The 17,134-nt window shown below is 50.7% G+C and overlaps 7 protein-coding genes across 7 annotated transcripts; 2 read left to right on the forward strand and 5 right to left on the reverse strand.

The window, feature by feature from the left end:
- Positions 1–1,429: 1,429 nt before the first annotated feature.
- On the reverse strand, positions 1,430–3,392 carry NCS54_00328800 (Hypothetical protein; the record flags this gene model as incomplete). Its single annotated transcript, XM_053148868.1, has 2 exons — positions 1,430–2,752; positions 2,814–3,392. 2 exons carry the CDS (start codon positions 3,390–3,392, stop codon positions 1,430–1,432), a joined length of 1,902 nt encoding a protein of 633 aa, XP_053004843.1.
- Positions 3,393–4,208: 816 nt separating this feature from the next.
- Positions 4,209–5,460, forward strand: NCS54_00328900 (Hypothetical protein; the record flags this gene model as incomplete). Its single annotated transcript, XM_053148869.1, has 4 exons — positions 4,209–4,211; positions 4,264–4,837; positions 4,895–4,981; positions 5,033–5,460. The coding sequence occupies 4 exons, from the start codon at positions 4,209–4,211 to the stop codon at positions 5,458–5,460; spliced, it is 1,092 nt and encodes a 363-aa protein (XP_053004844.1).
- Positions 5,461–5,941: 481 nt separating this feature from the next.
- On the reverse strand, positions 5,942–6,949 carry NCS54_00329000 (Hypothetical protein; the record flags this gene model as incomplete). The annotated part of the gene is made up of 2 exons (XM_053148870.1): positions 5,942–6,213; positions 6,265–6,949. The coding sequence occupies 2 exons, from the start codon at positions 6,947–6,949 to the stop codon at positions 5,942–5,944; spliced, it is 957 nt and encodes a 318-aa protein (XP_053004845.1).
- Positions 6,950–8,390: 1,441 nt separating this feature from the next.
- On the reverse strand, positions 8,391–9,855 carry NCS54_00329100 (Hypothetical protein; the record flags this gene model as incomplete). The annotated part of the gene is made up of 3 exons (XM_053148871.1): positions 8,391–8,980; positions 9,039–9,482; positions 9,534–9,855. 3 exons carry the CDS (start codon positions 9,853–9,855, stop codon positions 8,391–8,393), a joined length of 1,356 nt encoding a protein of 451 aa, XP_053004846.1.
- Positions 9,856–10,264: 409 nt separating this feature from the next.
- NCS54_00329200 (Hypothetical protein) lies at positions 10,265–11,150 on the reverse strand (the record flags this gene model as incomplete). Its single annotated transcript, XM_053148872.1, has 2 exons — positions 10,265–11,004; positions 11,060–11,150. 2 exons carry the CDS (start codon positions 11,148–11,150, stop codon positions 10,265–10,267), a joined length of 831 nt encoding a protein of 276 aa, XP_053004847.1.
- Positions 11,151–11,887: 737 nt separating this feature from the next.
- Positions 11,888–13,528, reverse strand: NCS54_00329300 (Amino-oxidase domain-containing protein; the record flags this gene model as incomplete). The annotated part of the gene is made up of 1 exon (XM_053148873.1): positions 11,888–13,528. One exon carries the CDS (start codon positions 13,526–13,528, stop codon positions 11,888–11,890), a length of 1,641 nt encoding a protein of 546 aa, XP_053004848.1.
- Positions 13,529–14,197: 669 nt separating this feature from the next.
- NCS54_00329400 (CocE/NonD family Hydrolase) lies at positions 14,198–16,956 on the forward strand (the record flags this gene model as incomplete). The annotated part of the gene is made up of 6 exons (XM_053148874.1): positions 14,198–14,264; positions 14,323–14,712; positions 14,765–14,889; positions 14,942–15,027; positions 15,091–15,330; positions 15,384–16,956. The coding sequence occupies 6 exons, from the start codon at positions 14,198–14,200 to the stop codon at positions 16,954–16,956; spliced, it is 2,481 nt and encodes an 826-aa protein (XP_053004849.1).
- Positions 16,957–17,134: the final 178 nt, after the last annotated feature.

Genomic DNA, 17,134 nt, shown 5'->3' on the forward strand with positions numbered 1-17,134 from the left:
GGCGATCTAGTCAAGGATTTCGATTTCTCCAAGGTAACGAGCTAATTCGCCCCCAATGATAAGGACTCTCGGCCGTCTAACAGCTTCTCAGATCGATGTCAAACAGGAAAGTTCCCGGAATGACTACCTTCGTTGCGACCTAGCTCCTTCCTTTGGAGAACTGTCGTCGGAGACAGTCCAAGAGATTGACGATGAGCTGAAGGTTATGATCTTTAGTCTCACCAAGCAGTTGGCAAATCTCCCACCGGGAGAACATACCTGGGATCACATCGTTTCTCTATGCGCTCAGAGTCCCCTCCTTGAGGCCTTTGACGACAGAGTCTGGAGGTCTGACAACTTCATCCAGGAAACTGATTTCAACAAGGATGGTTCTCCTGACGCCAGCATGGTGAAAGAGGTATGTTTACTGTATGATTGGCCAATATTGTCATAACTTATGCTTCGTCAAAGGTCAATGACTGGTTCAAGAAGCTCATAAGCGATGAAGATATCCTTGACGATACGAAGCTAAATATAGAAATTATCGATTGCATTGCAACCCAATTTGGGTCGATCGTTGATGACTTTGTCTCTTTCTCTAACAAGAAGGAGAAGCACGAGCAGACTATGGTTGACATCCAAGTTGTATGATATCCAGATATGTACAATCCTTACTTTAAGGTAGGTATTTGACCATTAACCCGATTTACCTCATCTATGTCGAATTGCCATTGGCACACTCGTGGCAGATCTATCGCATGCAGTTGACTGCTTGGACTGACCGCACTCGAACTCTGTTCCACTAGGATGACCATAATGGCATTCGGGGAGGTAATTTTCCCAATGTGAACTGGTAGAATATGATGAGCTGATATCCACCTTGATAGACTTCAACATGCACAGGTATAGACCTCGATCTAGTGTTATCGGCAGCCTCATGGCACATGCCAAACAGGAGGCCGCTAAGGGAGCTGAGAACCTTTTCGACTTTTAGGGGGCTTTGGGTGCTGATGAAGGAGGCATATGGATATAGGTACCTGTTTGGAACTTGGCAAATGCCCAGAATCGGAGCCCTTTCAAGGGTACATTTCGTTGGTTGATGAATTAGTATACTGTAGCAGATATCATTGGCCTGGCATTTCTCTACGCGGAGGTAGGCGCACAAGATGGAAGATTGGGCGAGCAGAAAGTGCCCGTTTGTCATCACCAGTGACGGCTCTAGAAGAAGTGATCTGCCACAACAGCAAAAGACACAGTTATCAATACATAACAGCATCAAAACCCGATACCGTAGAGTGCAGCAGTAGGCTCACTCATGAAGGTGGAGGTGAAGAAAGCGTAAAACCAGTCAAAAGGAAAGGAAAGATTGCCAGCCTAGTGGAAGAGATACAAGATATTCAACCAAGAAAAATCCCACCAAAGACAGCACCAAACCTACCTAGAATTTTTCTCAAGAACTCATATCAGTATCAGTTGAGTGTCCCGACTTTCCAGATACCTCACTCTCGTCGTCATCTGTCCCCTTGGCCATCTTCCTAAGCGGGCTAATTACCTTTTGGTAGAACGCCTGCTGGAAATCATTGTCGTCCCCATGGCAGTCACCATATTTCGAAAACTCGACGCAGTAGCGCACGGCTTCTTGGAACTCAGTCGTTGTGCCAATTTTGAGGCGACTCAACTGACTCTCTAGATCCTTGCTGAACATGAGCCGCTCCCAGAGTCCGACTTGCAGGAGGACAAAACCGAGGTTGAACATGAACCTTTCCAGCTTGCCACAGCCATGTTTGAAGATCTTGGCACGAAGAAATGGCATCCTTTCAGATTCGTAAGGGTAGAATTTGATGTCTTGGATGCCCCACGCGTCCCCAAGCCATTCTCTCCATCCGTAACGAAGAGCCGCCTCGGCGATCTTGAATGCCAGCTTGAACCGATCTTCTTTGAGCTTGTGACTGCGCTCGAAAAGATGGGGTTGGCGTTGATGCCGTCTCTCCTCTCCCTGTTGGAGAATGTCGTAGAGATTGAGAGGCCTGCAGCTGGTGTCGGGCCTTTTGCTCTTATCGAGATACAACATTTCGTGGCAGCCGCTGTCCTCATTCTCTCCGATGCACATGGCCAGGCCTTCACCGCCTTGATCGAGGCTTCCTGGGCACACCTTGATGTGATAAGATTCCCTACTCAGCTGGACTTGTTCTCTGGGCCAGGAATTAGAGGCAGATGAGTATCCGGAATCCCTGCGCAACCTTTCTCGTTCTCGCAACCCGTCAACGACCACCGCCAGAGACGACGAGGGCTCGGAGCACACAGCTTCACTTTCGCCTCCTGGGAGGCGGAGAACAGAGTGAGCCTCGAACCAGATGTAGTCTCCTTTGCGAAATGTTGACTCGATGGCGACGTGATGGGTGGTGATGGAGATGGCATCTGGATCAATGCGGTCTGGCTCTCTTTCCGGCACAAGGCCAACGAGAGCCGTGTGGCAGTGTCCTTGTTCACGGCTGTTCAGAGGGCAGGCCTGACACAAGTGGCGATACAGTGTCCGAGTGGCCGAGCTGGAGACGAATAGCGTACCAAAGCCCTGTGTTGATTCAAATGGGGAGGGACAGGCCGATAGATGATAGACATGACTCTCAATAGCAACAATATCGAGCTCAATACTGTGAAAAAGCTCCGTGAGGTTATTGAAGACTTGAGCGCGCTTCGTCACCACAGGGCTCTTGGGGCCCTTGGAACTTTTGGAGATCTTGGAACTCTTGATGCGAGCTTCTCCCGTGGGGCTCTAGAAGCAATGCATCAGAATCTACAAGTACCATTTCGTTCAATTCTCCGATAGCACTTACTTGGCCTCGTTTCGAAATCCGCGGCAGCTCATTGACGGCATCGTTGAGTTTGTCATGGATTTCTTGGAGCCTTCTCTTGAGCTGATCGATTCTTTGGCTCCTTTCGTAGTCAGGTACTGTGTCTTGCGATACAAGAAGCGATGAATCCCATTGCTTCATGACCATGACCTGAATGTCGATGCGTCCTTTTTGGGACTCTGCCTTGTCTCTCAGTCTTTTGAAAGAGTTTGCCTTCACGCTGGCAGTTCGACCCAACAAGAGCCTATACTTCTGCTCTATCCTGATACCCACGCCGCTGATGTACTCGATGTCGTCCTTGTTGATGGTCGGCAACAGTTTGGGTATGGGTTTAGATCCGCCATGACCGTCGTGGTCCTCCTCAAGGGTCTGGATTGATCCAAAGTTGAAGTTGTCCGTAACTGGGCGTGACGCCGGTGGGTTCTCAGTAGGGGTGGCTCCGACACCGCTCAAGTAAAGATTCTTGATCCTCGTTTTTGTGCGGTGTCTGTTTCTGATGCTGCCATTGATTTGGGTTGAGGCATGATTGGCCTGGTTTCCATACGCACAACTTGATGCCATACCTGAGTCAATTGCATGAACCGAAGAAGGCTAACCTGCAAAGACGTTTCAACAAGAGCGGTGAGAATAAATCAGGTAGGGATAGTGACCAGTTGGAATGGTGGACGGACCGCGGGCAAGATATCGGGCGGGGAATGCTCGACTCGGATGCCGACCAAGATTCCAGCCCATCAATCAAAAGAGGTTGAGCTTCGCTCAGGAAGTCGGGTTATCCAATCCCCGATGATTCCGGTCACATGCATATCTTGGGGCTTTCCCGGTCAACTACGCAATCTGATGGCATCAGCTTCTGACTGGCCCCCGCGTGTTTCAACTGCATTGCATGCATGGGCAGAAGAGTTCACACAGTGTAAATGGCGTCGCTTACGCCGAGCCAAGGCAGCATCCCACCGGTGTGTCTCGTCTGGTCAGCCTGGGCTGCATTTACTGCCCCCAAAACCACAGCCTGCCGCTGAATGGGTGTTCTCATCCACCCTTCGCTTCCCAATTACAAGGCATCAGAGCAGTCAGCTGATAAATAATTACAAACAAATGCAATGCGGCTGAACAGAGGACCAACAAGTTGGCATTCTTAGGGGAGGTTGCAAATTCCCTCACCCTCTTGAGACGGCGCATGTCAGACTGGCATCATGCAATCCCTTCAGCCGCACAAAGGCAACCATATCGGGATTTGGCAGAGAAGTGTAATTTGGGGGATTTCCAGAGCCGGGTTGATTCTCTGGAGTTTCTCTCCAAATCCTGCCTCGCTGTCCACCCCGTCGTCGCCTTGCTAGCAAGAACAATTTGTGACAGCTGTCTTTCGGAAACACATTGGCCATGGTACGATAACGGAACAATTACACTTGGAAATACTAACATAGTTTGGTTACAGATTGATCCTGTCGGCGCCGCTGCGGCAGCTACAGCCACGATTGGTCAGTCCCTCGACCTCATCCGCAGAGTTACTACGACCATCGACATCTACAAAAATGGCAACGAAAGCTTGGAATATCTATGCAAGGACCTCCGCAGTGTTACTGAGATCATTGAACTTGTCCAGGCTCTTGAGGCGCTTAGGACTAAGGGAGTCCTCAAGGCTCTAGCCAACATGCTCAAGCACGCTCAAAAGCTGGACAAACACATCAATGGCGTGATGGACAAGTCCAACACAGGCTCCCCCGTGCGTCGTTTCACCCATCAGTTTATGAAAGGCCCTGAAGAAATAGAGTCCACCAACAAGATGGTCGCCGAACTCACGACGCTCAAGGCCACACTCATCCTCCAGATCCAGGTGGCCCATGTCGGTCTGTTCGTGGAAAGGAGTCAAGAGCAACAGAACGACTCTGGCGGCACTCATGTATTAAACAGTGTTGTTCTGCATCAGGTCAATCATGCCGTCGAGCAAAGGCTGGGGAAGGGAAAGGGGCTCAAGATAGCCGAGGTGCTGCAAGGCAAGGAGCCAGACGGTGCGTAATTCACTATTCCCTGTCCCCATACAAGACCTAACCTGCTTTCCTGTATAGGCGACGGAATGATTCGCCTTACCAAGGAGGAGTACGAGTGTCTCATCATCCATCCGTCAAGTGAAGACAACGCAAACAACCAACAGGGTGGGTCTCTAATTTGGGATATTGTTGTCAAGATACTGACGTTGAGCTAAGGCACGATTAGGGTTGCAAACAACAGGACTGTTGGTCAAGCACTTCAGATCAACGGGTTTGTGGATGATAGTTGGACAGAATTCACCCACAATCTAACCATCGAACACAACGAGGCACAAGACCAAAGCATCCAGATCAACAATCCTATCAACGAAGGCACATTTAACAGAGTTCTAGCAGCAAGAAATGCTGGTCTTCAGATCCATGCCATGGGAAGCTCGGGTCAATGGCCGCATCCACCACCGATGCCTCCTCAACAGCCAATGAATGGGCTCCCTCAATCATGGCCGTATCCGCCATGGCCATACTACGGCCAGCCTGGTGCAATCCAGCACTCGAACCCCCCTTCCAATGGGGCTCAAGGAGCATTTTCGGGCCCAGGGCAGCCCGCATCGCTTGAGAGTGAACCTTCGGCGGCTGTATCCTAGGCGGGAGCAGATGATGACGGGATACGTGACAAGACAGGTGCATCCCTGGACGGCACTTCAGGCAACAGGGATGGAAGCACACTGTAAAGATGTTTGATGGCGGATGTTGCATGTATTGTTTTCTTCAACTCTTGATTCTTTTCGAATGGGGTGCCATCTTGATCTTCTTGATTTCGGGTGCTGGGTATCTCATCTTAACTTGAGGTGAGGAACCTGGACACCCCAACGCCAGATTGGTTTCATCATCTCTGTTGCCTCTAACAATACTTCTAGGCATGTCAACACGGGCCGCTTGACCTATCACTCACTGGGCTGGCTCGATGCCTTGTTTTGTTTTGTAGTTATTAGTGGCCTTTTCAAAAGAGGCCATCAGTCACAAGAGCAAAAGACAAAGTTATCAATTCATGCCTGCATCAAAAGCCAATGCCGAAAAACACCGTAAGCTTCCGTGATGTCTTTAATCTCCTAGCAACCACGTAAATCATCCATTCCCTGTGAGAATAATTCCGTTACTCAGCCCAAGACGCAGTGACTGAGACAACATCTGCAGCCTGTCAATATCAAACCTGAGGGCTTCTAGAGGAGTCTCCTCCTCAACAGTGCATGTTGACCCCTGAGTCCCTGAGAAACCATCACAATCAGTCATGGCGTCATCTTCAACACTAGATACTGATATCTTTGCCTCAATCTGCTTGATCAGATACTGCAGGGGCTCTACCAAATCTCCAGGCTTCAATAATGCCTGCCTCTCACCTTCGGACTTGAGTCAGTAACAACAATACCTGGGGGGGAGAAAGACCTTACTGTATCCTTTTATCAGTGTGTTTGCCAGACCAGTCAGACATTTTAGGACTCCCTGCGCAACTTCGTGTTTAATGAACGGCAAGCGATCCAGGTCGTCATTAGAAAAAGTGATTTTCCAGACCCGTAGTCTCTTGAGCTCCTCTCCTAGTAGGAGGCTTTCGAGATTGAATGTCGTTTGGTTTGTGCAGCCATCCGGGCCTGGGGTGCAGTCTCTCGTCCCCAGTTCCTCTTCGTCAGACACTGCGGTATCTGGGGGCAACTCATCGGCACCGCCGCATTGGAGGGCATCTGTTGGGCTATCACTGCACTCTTTTCTGCTAGTGATATCATCTGCGACGGTGGTGGGAGGGCTGACGGGTCTATTTTGTCTTTCCTCATCTTGGCCTTGGCTCAAGGGCAGCGCTTCGTCCTGAATGATCAGGCTCCAAAACTGAGTGATCGAGTCGAACAGTCTCGATACCGGTTGGCCGGTGTCTTCATGGATACTCGATATGGGGTCCTGTACTTCCGATTCTGGTGTCAGAACTTGTGCTCTAGGCACCTCTTCCACCAGGGGTGCAGAGTCACCAGACTGCGTAGCCAGAGACGATTGGTTTGCGCAAGATCTTGAGACCGATCGAGTGAAATATGTTCGCGGCAAGGATGGCTCGCAACGATAGGCGTCAATAGACCCTCTTCGCACCATTGTGAGATGGCAGGAAAGATAATGTCAAAGCCTCGACGTTTCAAAGAATTGTGTTAAGGGGGAGGGCATAAGAGAGGACAGCTGGTTCGCAAAAAAGAGTGAACCCCCAGATTCGACGGCCAGACTGGAAAGGTTGCCTTAATTAGGCCCTTGAACACAGAGATGGGCCCGTTGTCGGATCTGGGGGTGATCACACGCTTCTAAGCCCGAGCCAAATAGACTGATGGACACATGTGTAAGTAGACTACTTGATGGAGTACACACCACAGCTATAGAAGGTAACCGCATGGCCCAAACTGTCTTCCTGCAGAGGGAGTTCTGGGGAGAGGTCAGATGATGACATCCGGCAAAGGTTGCCCTACGCGAGAGATTGTTGGTTGTCTCTCACACCACATCAGCACCGTTGATTCAGCTCCTTACCGAAGAAACTTCTTGGCTGCATGAGCTTGCCCGTCGCCACTGTGATCCTTTCAGCCGCTGCAATGTGATCACAAACCACAGTTGCTGGCTGTGTTGGTCTTGCAGGTAGTGTGTCCGATTCTACTCCGAGAGGGTTGCCTCAAGCGGGGGAATGAGGGATACCGGGCCGCTATTACGAATGAGAAACATCCAATGCCCAATAAGAAGTATGTTTCAACCTTCAAGGCTATCTGTCCTGTTGGTAGTCTGACTATGATAAGAAGAGACATCCGTGGCGCCTGTGGGATGTGTGATAGAGGCGCCAGTCTGAGCACCGAGGCACTGCCGGCCGAGAGGCCTCCAGCAAGCTGGCACTGTTGGGTGCCAAGTGGAATTTGTGTTGGTGTCTTGGGACTCCGGCGATTTCCACGAGTTCCCCCCTTTATGGGCTGGGTTGACATGGCTAGAACCGGAATTATAACACTTGGAAACGGGGAGTAGTTGGGTAAGGCTGATTCCATAGTGTGAAAAGATCCCGGGCACTCTTGGGTGGTAGCAGTGGTGTGATGAGTCCCAGTCAAGGTCGCCTTGGGGCAGATAGGGGGGTCGGCTTCCAAGAACTGCTCAGTAGATGAGAATCTGCGGTCATTCTGTAAGAATAGATATCATTGGCCTAAAGGGACTACATACGGGGCTGAGACACAGTTATGAGCAAACTCCTAACCTCGGGTAATGGTGAGTTACAGCCAACTGGACCAAGCCGCCTCCTGGTACGTGGTTTTTCCGGGAGATCTAAGAAGTGAAGCCTCCGTTGGTACTTAGATTAAACAACGCATTGAGGCTACAATTAGTCACTTTATGGTTTTATCGGTCGTATTGGCAAGAGAGACCCGGTAAATCTGTTTTGGCTGGCTACAGTTCAGTTCTCTTACTTCGCTGTGATAACGTAAGTTAAGAGGTGATTAGACGCAGACCTTGAAAGCCAATCTCTGCTGAGAATCAAACTTAATTATATTGTAGACAAAAGGAAGTGTAAAAGTCTTCAAGAGGCCTCTTTTGCGGTTGCAGTTGCGATTTGTTCACTCTTGTCTTCGCCTTTTCCCCACCCTTGAATCAGCTCATTGTCCGCCTCTCCTTCGTCGTCACTCTCATTCCTATTCTTTATCACCTTCCTCGCTGCTCGCTTTCCTACCACAGGCAACTTCTTGACGCCGAGGTCCTTGGCAGTCTGTGGTAGAAGCTCTGGGTCTAGCAGTCCCGCCTGTACCAAGACGCTGGCCTGGTCCCAGTACACATGCTCATGATAGAGTCTGCCGCCCCTCAGCGTGACGATGCTAACCATCATGATCTCGATCTTTTTGTTGGTAGGCGGGACTCCGGGGAGCATCCATGGAACTTCCTCCGTATGCTTAAAGCGTAGGTGTATCTCGTCCACGACTTGGTCAGCGCCGATGGTACGCGATATGAGCGTCGTCTTGATAGAAGGCGGATTGGTAAAGAAGTCGGAGTAGAAGCGTTTTAGCTCAGCTGATCCGATGCCCCCGGTCAGGGTCGGCATGTTGGTGACGTGGGGTGTCTTGTGTGTCGTATACGTAGACATGGCTTGCTCGGGATGCTTAGAGAAGAATTTGCCTGTCGATATTAGTCTGGCATTTCCTAACGTGACTTGTAGATTTTCATAGGAGCTCACTCTGCACGTTGTTGTCCAAAACAACTTCCAGGTCAGGGTTAATCCCAAACACTCTTCTCGCCATAGCCAAGCTACGGCTCCACGCCAAATCGGCAGATATCCCGTCATACTCTTCCATATCATGCTCAGCGAACCCTGGCTGTGCATCGTAGGTGTAACTAGGATACGCAAGGTTCAGCTTGCCGCCAGTGCCGAGGCCTCTGCTAATCGTTCTGCGTCTCGTACGCTTCTTGCCTTGGATGCCCACCATCTGAGACTGCTTTACGACGCCGACTTCTTCGCCAACTGTGAAATGTACCAAGACGCTGATAGCGCTTGGGAATCGGCCATTGGGATCTGGGATTGAAGAGGGATAGTAGGCAATCAGAAGGCCGAGCTTGAATTCTGGGTTGTTGTCGAGGACATGGAAATGCTCGAGACATTTAGCTGCTGCGTCGTCGTATGCTACCCTCTGTCAACGCGCGGCTAGGATGTGATTTGCCTCATCCCACTCACCTATGATTCCAAACTTTTCACAAGGTCCCAGGTTCCCTTTGCTCAAGGACTTGATCTTGCGTAGGTATCCATCACCATGGCTCTCCATTGAGATGTACTCGACATCAAAGCCCTCTGCTCGCCACTCGGCGAGAGTCAGTTGGTCAAACTCATCGCTCTCCCCCGTTACATACAATTTGGGAGGATTGGATGGAAAGTCGCTGGAGAGGAAGTTCTGATCCCTGTAGTTATTTCCTGTCATGTTGTCATTTAGGATCTGGACGTTGCGATCCTTTGACTCGGGGACAGCCGCTTTGATCAAATCCGGGACGTTGACGTTCATTTTGGTAGCGTTGATTATTGGGGAGAGTTTAGAAAACGAATGATCCAGGTGATGGAGTAACTTGTCATGCCATTCACTTGTTGTTCCAAGTTCTAAGCCCTCATGACATCATGCTTGGAGCTACCCTGCGTGAGTGTGATGTCAGAACTGCCATGTTTTTATTGGCTGAGTAATCATCCTTCTGAGCTTCCACGAACTTCAATGCTTCGGTCGTCGAATTAGCCATATATTTTACCCGAGGTGCAATAGATATTCCATCTCATTGATATATATATATACTATAGAAGTTGTAAATATTTATGCGCGGTTAAATGCAGGAGCTAAATAGCGCAAGCGCAAGACGTATGGTGCCAAGAGTTATCGTCGCTTTTCCCCACTCAGGTATAAAACAGAAGACCGACTTAGACAATCACAGAGTTTCGATGGGTGCAGCTGCAAGCTCTACCGGTGACAGACTGAGATCACTGGGACCAATGATAACAGCATAGCCTGCGCTACTAAGAGGCTCAATGTAGAGGGAAGAAAAGGTTCCCCTATCGTCGCAGTGGAGCATGTCGTTCTGGTAGTAACAGAATTTGCCAGGCACGGAGCACTCAAGTTTCCCACTGGTGGTTAGTTGGCAGGTCAGAGGCACCTCTCGTAAATCGGGATCGGTCTCGGGCTGACAGCCGTCGAGATCGCCATAGCCTTGGCCGGTTCTGAAGAAGGCGCAGATGCGCTGTGACCCGCGTTCGACGAGTTGGTTGAGGCCAGTCACAACGAACACGCCCGTCTGGTATGTTGTGTATTTGTTGTTGAAGTAAACATCTCCGCCAAGGATGGTCCTGACTTTGAGGAACCCACTGGCAGCTGAGCCATCACCGGGGATAATGTTGAACGCAGTTGAGTCCGGTCGAGGGGAGGTCGAGGTGGTGGATGTCTGTGTCGACAGAGAGGTGGTCGCCTCGGAAGTTGAAAGTGTTGTCGAGTCCGAGCTCACTGAGACGCTACTGGTTGTCGATAGAAAGGTTGTTGACTCGGTGAGTGTCAGAGACGCGGCCGTTGAGTCAGTGCCTGGGCCCGAGGTAGTAGAATCTGTGGCAACGACCGTGGTGGAAGATGCGGCATGCGAGGTAGGGGATTCAGTCTCGGAAGAAGAGGTCAAGGCTGCTGGATGTCCCATTAGTTTATGCCGTACGACCCAATATTGACGCTGCATACTCACTTGAAGTAGTACCAGGCTTGCAAGGGCCTGCAATCGCAGATTCGATGTAGACGAGGCTGAGAGCTAACAAAAGGCTGGCCCGAGGAACCATCGTGGCGGCTGGCGGCGTTTGAACGAGTGGAAGTTGGTGGCAGAGAAGGAGAGTACGCTTGTGATGACTGTGGAGCGATTCTTCATCTTTATCTCGCAGCTTCACCTCGTATCTTTCTGTACAGCCAATTTCCTTGACATCCGGTACCCGTCAATAGTTTATCAATAGCGTGGTTTCGAGCGTCACTAGACGCTGGAGTTGCAGAAAATATCGATACACTCGCGAAAAAACCCCAGCTGAAAAAACCCAGCTGATCCAGGGGTCTGACCAGTCGATCTGTCTCCTTTTGGGCAGGCTTACATCCAACCCTTGCCAAGAGATGTTGATATCAGAATGGAAATAGACGAGCATTCTCTCCCTCTTGTTTGTTCGTTTTATCCTGCGGCACAGCTGTGGGTCGCCGCGGAGCGGCTGCACTGCTCTCTCCTGTCTAATAATTCTGTTGCAGGGATCATTGCTAACACCCCAGGTGTAAGCACTACTCACATCACTCAGAGGATGTACCTATGGCTTCCGATATCCTTGAAGTAAATCAGCCCTGATGCCTGGTTTCTTTAGTGTCCCGCTCTCGTTCCGATGCGAGGTACCTGTTCCTCCAACCAACACAGAGAGATGACTTAGAAGGGATTTCAGATTGGTGGCCTTGACGGCTGAGACATTGGTTTTGTTGGAAAATCACCGCCCACACCTTTTTGGTATGATCGGTTGTGTAGATGCAAGTCTGGGGTTTCCCCCATTCAAAGGTGCGAGGCCCTTGTCCTATCAGCCTTAACCACCGCGTCAAAATCGATCCCCATATCCTCCATAACACGCATAGCTACAGGCCGACCACCACCCCAGACACCACCACCTGGATGCATGAAGGGGCCCGCCAGATATAAACCCTTTACTCCAGGAACGCGATACTGTGCCAACTCTGGAGTAGGACGAAGAGGACCCATCTGATCTGAAGACATCGAGAGGCCACAGATGTCACCACCCTGGAAACTGGGTGTGTCATCCTGGTTGTCTTTGGGGGTAACGACGTGGTATGCCCGGACTTGGTCTGGAGTAAAGTCCACGAGATAACCAGACAAGTAGCGGAAGAACTTTTGAGTCACCTCGTCCTTGACCTCATCCCATCCCTGGAAACCAACGCGAGCATGCTCCGCACGAACCATCACCACAGCATGGAGGGTAGACTTTCCGGGTGGAGATCGTGATGGGTCGGCGACATTGATGGCTGACGCGCCTGTCATGATAACATCTGGTATCTCGCCTTTATTCATGGTGTCGTAGCTTTTGAGGAGCTCCTCAACGCTTCCCGGGCAGATGGTGTTCATCACCACACGGTTTGCCACTCTTCCTGCCTTGAAGTTCAGTGGTTTTTCCAAGGCAGCATGAACGACCACAAGGCTATACTCGGACAGTTTGGTCTTGGAAGCTGCTGTTATGATGGCAGGGTCGATGCCGTCCACAAGCCTGCCCAAGACGTGTGGGTGTATCTGGGCCACGACGCATTCCCGCGCACGAATCTCACCGGCTCTCGTGCGGACGCCAACAGCCCGGCCGTTCTCGGTAATGACCTTGATAACTTCGGTATTTAGACGAAGCTCCCCTCCATATGCCTCCAGGCATCTGAACACAGCCGCAGTAAAGGCTGAGCCACCTCCACGGGGCACCGCCAGCCCGTACAAGGTCATCAGGCCAACGCCCAGATACGCCATCAAGCCAGTTCCTGGAGTTTTAGGATGCGCCAGTTGGATTTCGGTAACAAATCGAAGAATGGCTACTCTCACGGTCGGATCCTTGAAGTACTCGTTGACTATGTCAAGCGAGCTGCTCTTCGCACTCGACTCAAGAGCCGCGGCTACATCCGGGTGGTTGGACAGATCTGGGGGTGTCGTAGCCGGAGGAACAAACATGCCTGGCATGATGAGCTTGGTGAGCTTGGCAGCCAATTTGGCAAAGCGCTGGTACGCTTCACCTTCCTCTTGGTTCGAGATGGCGGCGATAGCATCGGCAGTCCGTTTCATGTCCTGGTATAGAGGGAGGACTCCATCTTGGAAGATGATAGCATAAGCTGGCTCCAGCGGAAGATACTGTAGTCCGTATTTGGACTGAAGTTGCAGTTCATCATCAGTGATCAAGGGGTTGCCCATAATCATCTGGTGGATGGCACTGTGGCGTTCGCTAGTGTAGCCTGGCTCAGCCATGGGCAGAGACGCGACACCTCCTCCAGGGTACGATTGACGTTCAAGAACAAGAACCTTTTTTCCAGCCTTGGCGAGGTATGCAGCCGCGAGAAGGCCATTGAGTCCTGAGCCGACGACAATAATGTCAAACTCTGGCTTAGAGGAAGAGGTGAGCCGACCGATCTTTGAGAAGTCGTTATTCATTGTGTGGCGTCTGTAAGTGATGGGCAGCGACTTTAATCAATGGTATGTCAATGATTGATCAGAGGAGAGGTTTGATTGAAGATTGAGCAGCGGTTAATTGAACCACTTTTGCGAGTAGGTTTATATAAAAAAAAAACAGACATGGCTATTGCCCACCAGCTCTCTATACTACTGTATCCTTGACTAGTCGAGAAGTCAGAATAGACTTCAAGGCTAAACTAGCCCGTCTTGACAGGCCTCGGAAATGTGGTGGGGGATGTCTTCATAGTTTCGGTCAGTGTGGGGTAGTAGTTCCGCAACCCTGAGCACACCGAAGAACTAACGACTGGCCAAGTGAGAGCGGTAAGATGGGGTAATTAACCCGAGCAGAGGGGGTCAAGTACGTCAGGAGTATCGGCTCATCAAGTTGAAACTTGCAGGCATCGGAAATGTGGTAGTATGCTCCCCACACTAACATGAAGCCGAGGGACTCGGGAGGCCCAGATAGTCGCACAACCAGAAAGCCCGATGGTCCGAAAGACACCTTTTTGTGCACTGGTAGTTAGCGGGCATATACTGGTTCCATTATATAATGGATCAGGATATGCCGTATACAAGTGGGGTGTTAAAAGCCCTTCATTCACAACTCCAACTTTCAAACATAATATTCTCCAACTCTTCTTAGACAACATGGCCGACTCAAGTCTTACGACTGAGGCACTCGCTCAGACTAAGAGTCTGGGGAAATTTATACCCGGTAAGCCTAAGAATGAGCCTGATTTCCATAACGAGCGTCGAGCTAACGATCTTTGGAGGATGGGATCCTAAACTGCTGGGTACTCGAGACCCCAACACAAGGACCATCATCGAAGATGGCATTATACAGGACTTGGATATTGCCATCTCTGTCAGGGATGGTACAGTGCTTAGGGGCAACATATATCGTCCTCAGAACCGCCGGAACGAACGCCTGCCTGTCATCCTCAACTATAGCGTCTATGGCAAAGATGGCGCTATTGACATCTGCGTCTTTCCACCGGCCTCTGGACTGGATACTTCTCGCATTTCCAAGCTCTACCTTTTCGAGGCAGCAGACCCTGGTTGGTGGTGTCAGCAGGGGTACGCCGTTGCGTCCGTCGACGCCAGAGGGTCGCATCAGTCAGATGGAGACAAGGGTTACTACAGCCGTGATGTCGGCCTCGACGGTGAGAGACTGGGGGTCATGGGAGTGTTCGCCTTTACTGACTCTTATATCAGGCTATGATGTTGTAGAATGGCTTGCCAGACAATCATGGAGTAATGGCAAAGTGGCGCTTTACGGGGCCAGTGGGTATGCCATGGTAATCTGGCTAACTGCAGCTGAGAGACCACCCTCACTGACGGTAAGTGCCCTGGACTTGTTGCCTAGACCTGCCACTGACTTGCATGGTTTAGGCTATCATTCCTATTGACGGAATGACGGACCTTTACCGCGAGATGACATTCAAGGGAGGGATCCCTGAAACGCAATTCAGTGGCCTGTGAGGAACAATCCAATGATATGGTTCTTATAACTCTTCTCTGTAATATTGACTTGCGTCTAGGTACCCTGTATTCTGGAACTGGGGCCGCAACCACGTGGAAGATGCTACCTATGGTGGACTCGAGCATCCCTACTTCGATGACTACTGGAAGAGCAAGTTGCCCAACCTCAAGAACATCCAATGTCCTACGTACATCATCTGCAGTTGGGGTGATCACTGCATCCATACACGCGGCACGCTTAACGCTTGGAAGAAGATTCCTGCCAAGGAAAAGTTCCTTGAGGTTCATCAGTACCAGAAGTAAGGAGCCTCGCCTCTAAAGCTGGCTTTGAGTTGTAACTGACCATAAGCAGGTGGGAGTGGGCTACTACAGAAGAGTCGCTCGGGCGCCAGAAAGCCTTCCTTGATAAGTACCTACTGGGAGAGACGAACGAAGTTCAGTTCTGGCCAACCGTCCGGTATACTATGAGGGAGCGATATTACGGGGGAGAATGGCGCTCGGCCAAGTCGTTTCCGATCGAGACCACCAAGTATACGCGCTTCTTCCTAACGCCGTCCAAGGGTCTCAGTCGCCTTGCACAAGGAAAGGCACAGACACTTTCATATGATGCCGAAGGGGGAGAAATCGCATTCGCTCTTCCCATTACACAGACATCACTGGAATTTGCCGGTCACTCCAAGCTCCGTCTCTGGGTCGAAGCGAAGGGCGCCGATAACATGGATCTCTTTATTACTCTCCGCAAGCTGGACCGCGACGGTAACCAGGTCTTCTTTCCCTGGCTGACAGTTGTCGATACCGGCCCCATTGGCTTCGGCTTCTTGCGAGTGTCGCGCCGTGAGCTGGATGAGAAGTCATCGACACCTTACCAGCCTGTGCACAGTCACCAAAGGGACCTGCCCCTAGCATCGGGTGAAATTGTTCCCGTGGATATCGAGATCTTGCCTACCAGCTGTCGTCTCAGACCTGGGGAGCGTCTTCAGGTTGTCATTTCTAGCCACGATTACGGCACTTATCCGAAGAACATACCCGTTTCGCGACACCCCAACACAGTGAACAAAGGCACGCATGTCATCCATTTTGGTGGGCAGTATGATAGTCACCTCGTACTTCCTGTCATCCCTCCGGTGGCAAACTCCTACTCCGAAAACAACAAGACCGTCAAAATGGCCATGTTGGCTTCGCGTGTATCTGGCTGGAAGGATGACAAGTTCTTGAACGAGTACACCGAGGTCCACGCTGGAATGACACAAAAGATTGCGGCTCAGGTTCCTGTTTTACGGAATTACACCCAGGTTGTCGCAGTACCTAGACCGACTGTGCGGATGATCGGCACGGAGGCCTCAGCATCAACACCGTGGGACTGCTCTACCATTCTGGGTTGGTCGACTCTCAAAGCTCTATGGGGTTCATTCCATGCCCCCGACTACAAGGCCTCTGCAGGAAGCCATGTGTTTGTCGACGAGTCTAGTACCATAGGGTTACTCTGCCAGTCGACAGTCGATATTGTCATTGATCCTGTGGAATTTGAAAACCGCGATAAGGACTCCGTCCTGATGGTCTTCTACCTGGCGAAGAATTCACAAGTGGCAAAGGATCGACTCGGAGAAGACATGTCTACAAGAGCGAGTGCCATTGTTGAAGCCTCTAGCGGTACCAAGTTGCTGCGCTATGCTTTGAACAAGAGCGTCACTCCTGATGACACTAATGATTTCTTCGCCGACACGCCATTTTTGGCCGCGGACTGGACCACGATGGGAGCCATGGAACAATTTTGGTTCGCAGACATGTATGGAGCTACAGCCTTCCTCGAAGATGAGAAGCGCAGGCGTGCGATGGAGGATCTCCCGGAATCATTTGACTTGCACAAGTCTGTGTTCTTGGTTGGTAGGGAAAACAGGGTGGTCACCAAAGACGTGGGGTTTTGAGTAGCGGACTTTAGCTAGAATGAATATGAGGGACAGTTGGTTGTACCTACAGAAGAAGCATGACTCTTCATGCTCGGTGTTTATACCTGTAAGTGAACCCGAGGCTGCGATAAACATTTTGCGAGGATTATACATGCCTTGGATGACAACAACGTTGGCAGCAGTGATTGGTGTATTC

Source organism: Fusarium falciforme, chromosome 2, assembly GCF_026873545.1.
Source record: "Fusarium falciforme chromosome 2, complete sequence".
In the NCBI taxonomy this organism is placed as follows: domain Eukaryota; kingdom Fungi; phylum Ascomycota; class Sordariomycetes; order Hypocreales; family Nectriaceae; genus Fusarium; species Fusarium falciforme.